The following is a 3,616-nucleotide window of genomic DNA, read 5'->3' as shown; positions in this document are numbered from 1 at the left end:
CGGGAGGGAGCAGGTGGGCCACGGGCTGCAATAGGGAGGGGAGCCTGCAGTCCCAGGTCATCCCCTGGCACCGGCCTGTGCGCCCCGCAGGCGGGAGGCTGAGGCTGGTCGGGGGCCCGAGCCCGTGCCGCGGCCGAGTGGAGGTGCTGTACGCCGGGGGTTGGGGCACCGTGTGCGACGATGACTGGGACTTCGCGGANGCGCGCGTGGCCTGTCGCGAGGCGGGTTGCGGGCCCGCGCTAGGCGCCACGGGCCTCGGTCATTTTGGCTATGGCCGAGGCCCTGTGCTGCTGGACAACGTAGGCTGCACCGGTACCGAGGCCCGCCTCAGCGACTGCTTCCACCTGGGCTGGGGACAGCACAACTGCGGCCACCACGAAGACGCCGGAGCGCTATGTGCAGGTGAAGCTGTGGCGTGAGAAGGNGTGGAGCCNGAGTAGTGGGCGGGGCCCGACCCATAGGAGATGCGGGCGGGGCTCATATGGAGGAAAGGCAGAGCTGTGCAAGCTGGGTGAGGACCCNTGAATGCATGNGCTCACATCTATGGGCGGGTCTGAATCAGGAGAGGGGCGGGGCATCCTGTAGGGGCGGGACAAGATGTGGTTGAGCTGGGCGATGCGTGGGCCACGACGGTCCTGTGGGCGGAGCCTCTTGTAGCTCACAGTCGCGGGTGGGGCCGAGTCTGAGGAGGCCTGGGTGGGTCGTGCGCAGGAGCTCCCTGCTGTGGGAGCGAGCGGAAGCTGTGTAGCTTTCTGGCTGGCCTAAGACTGGGAAGGCGAAAGTGAAGCAGGGCATAGGGCTTGTGGGCGGGGCCTGATAGCAGGCGCTGAGATGGAGNAATGGGCGTGGCGCTCTCTGCTGCACTGCAGCGGAAGTATTGCGCATAGCGGGGGTAGCCCGGCACTCTCCGCTGCTGANCCTTAGGGGCGTAACCGGAAGGGCGAGTTGTCTGCAGGGGGCGACTAGGGCGCGGTCACTCGTGCTGTGCTATCCAATTTATAGTCTCTCTCTGCTGCTAGTGATTGGTAGGAAGCAGGAGGNGCTGACCGCTTTCCCAAAACTAGCCTTTGACTTTTCAGAGATACCAATGAAAACAGGCNTGTACAAAGTCTGGCAGGACATTGTCAATCCCTTGTTCTCCTATCTCCACCTTTACTTGATGCCCAGACCTAGGGGGCCCTCCAGTCTCCTACCTTAGGTTGGCAGGTCTTTGAGGTTCTTTCTGTCTTTCTGTACAACTTGAGAAGGTTAGGAGAATTGATCTGGTTCTAGGGAGCATGTTCCCCACCATGACAGCCATCTCTTTTTTTATGCCCCTGCTGAGCCAGGCCCAGAGGAACTGGGACTCCAAGTCCAGCAGGCTGGTTCTGAGACCACCCGAATGCCCAGTCCTCGGCCCAGAGATGGTAGGTGTTTACTGCCACTGAAAATGAGGTTGGAACTTTAGGGATAAGATGGACCTGGAGTGATAAAACACTACAGCAACCTAGAGATTTCTCCACTTGGGATCAAAACAAACTGAAGAAATGAGAGAATACAGAATTAGGCATGGTGGCCTATGGCTTTCATTCCAGCATTCTGGAGACTTGGGTCAGAAGGACAGTAACTTCAAGGCCTGCCTGAACAACATACAAGGGCTCATGGAAAAACAAACAACAAATTAGCCTAGGGAATGTAGGTGTGGAAGTGGGGACAGTAAACTTTGAGGGTCAGGATAAGACATGGTCATAGTTTGCAAACAGCCTGTGGCTAAGGGGCTGAGACTGTCTGTTGAGGGTCTCACTACATAGCTCTGGCTGACCATTGCTGTGTAGAACAGGCTAGGCTTGAACTCACAGAGATCTGCTTGCCTCTGCCTCCTTAGTGTTGGGATCAGAGGTGTGTGCCAACTTGTCCAGCATTATTTATTGGTGTCTGTGTACCCGTGTATATGCATGTATATGTACCCGTGTATATGCATGTATATGTACCCGTGTATATGCATGTATATGTTCACACATGTGAAGACAAAACAGTATGAAGGAATGTGAAGGTCAGAGGACAACCTGTGCGAGTTGTTCTTGGGTATAGAACTGAAGTCATCTGGCTTGGTGGCAAGTGCCCTCAACTGTAGAGCCATCTCTTGGGTCCCATGATTCCATGGGCTCTTCTGACCCGGGCCTTATCTCCAACACAGGGCACCTCCGTCTGGCTAGTGGAACACACCGATGTGAGGGGCGCGTAGAACTCTTCCTAGGACAAAGGTGGGGCACTGTTTGCGATGATGCCTGGGACCTACGGGCAGCCATTGTCCTGTGCCGTCAGCTGGGATGTGGCCAGGCTCTGGCAGCCCCAGGAGAGGCCCACTTTGGCCCAGGCCGAGGCCCAATCCTCTTGGACAATGTCAAATGCCGAGGAGATGAGAGCACCTTGCTACTGTGCTCTCATATCCGCTGGGATGTCCACAACTGTGACCACAGCGAGGATGCCAGTGTCTTGTGCCAGCCATTGTGACCCAGATGGCTCTGTACTCCATACCATATCAAAGGAGCCTATGGGGAACTGNCTGTCCTTTCCCAGGATGCCTTCCTATGATAGCTCGGGTTCCTGGTACTCCTTTCTCCCCATGCATGGGAGATGCAGTACCTGCCCGAGTCCTCTTACTGTGTGTCCCGAGACTGTTATCACCGGCGGAAGGCCCAATACAGTGAACATAGCAATGTTTTGCTCAGCCAACTCAGAAAATGTGGGAGAATAACCCACTTCTCTTTGGGGGAACTCATTTATATAGTACCCCCGATCCTTCCTCTCTGCACCCACATCCATGAGGCTTGGGCTGTCTGTCTGTAAATGCCTTCAAAACCTTCCCGTGACCTATCTTGGTCTCCTGCTAAAAGTGGGGAGACAAAAGGGGTTGGGGTGCTCTTTTCTATAAACTGGCAGGGGACTGCAGAAGAACCCAGGCCATCACCTTCCCTGCTGGGTGAGGACCTGGACTCAGATGGTGCTCCGATGAACAAGGGGGCTGCAGGGGCCAAAGCAGGGACCAGAGGAGCCCTTCCTGCAGCTTCTCTGATTTCCACTGCCCCCTCCCCCCCATACAGAGCCTCTACTTTGCAGTAACAAAGAACCCTGGAGGCCCATAGCCACTGTCCATAGGTGCCAAGTAAATAAAGCATTATCTCTCCCAGTCTTTTAACTGAGGTCATTGTTTGAAAACCTGTACCATGGCTGCTGGAAAAACTCCAGGAAGGACTTTCTGGAGAAAACTGGTGTGGCGATGAAAGGCTGTGGTCCAAGAGCAGCAGCATCCAGTTCTCCAGGGTCCATCACGGCCGGGAAATGCTGACTCACCATGGCAAGCCTCAGGCTCCTCAGTGGAGCGTCTGGTCATCCTCCATTCGGCTACACACACACAAATGGAGATCCAGGAAAGGAGAGGCAGTACGGCACGCTGGTGCATGTTTGTAATGACCGTGCTCCGGTGCTGAGGAAGGGTGTGCTGCGGGTGGGGTGGGGTTGGCGTCCAGGCCAGCCAGAGCTGCAGAGTGAGAGAAGCTGACTGAATAGGCCCAGAAAATAAAATGGCAAAAAAAAAACCCAGAAAACAAAACAAAACAAAACAAAACAAAAACCT

General features: G+C 55.4%; 1 protein-coding gene across 1 annotated transcript in view; it reads left to right on the top strand.

Annotated features, from left to right (window-relative positions):
* Ssc4d (scavenger receptor cysteine rich family member with 4 domains) overlaps nt 1-3,162 on the top strand; it is an 11,409-nt gene extending 8,247 nt beyond the window's left edge. The window contains exons 5-7 of the mRNA XM_029477042.1: nt 14-402; nt 1,329-1,406; nt 2,177-3,162. Coding sequence (XP_029332902.1) covers nt 14-402; nt 1,329-1,406; nt 2,177-2,493 — 784 coding nt within the window. The 3' untranslated portion in view covers nt 2,494-3,162. The remainder of the gene's footprint in view (nt 1-13; nt 403-1,328; nt 1,407-2,176) is intronic.
* The last annotated feature ends 454 nt before the right edge of the window (nt 3,163-3,616 follow it).

The sequence above is a fragment of the Mus caroli genome, chromosome 5 (assembly GCF_900094665.2).
Source record: "Mus caroli chromosome 5, CAROLI_EIJ_v1.1, whole genome shotgun sequence".
Lineage (NCBI taxonomy): Eukaryota > Metazoa > Chordata > Mammalia > Rodentia > Muridae > Mus > Mus caroli.
This window is presented reverse-complemented; position numbering and strand designations above follow the sequence as displayed.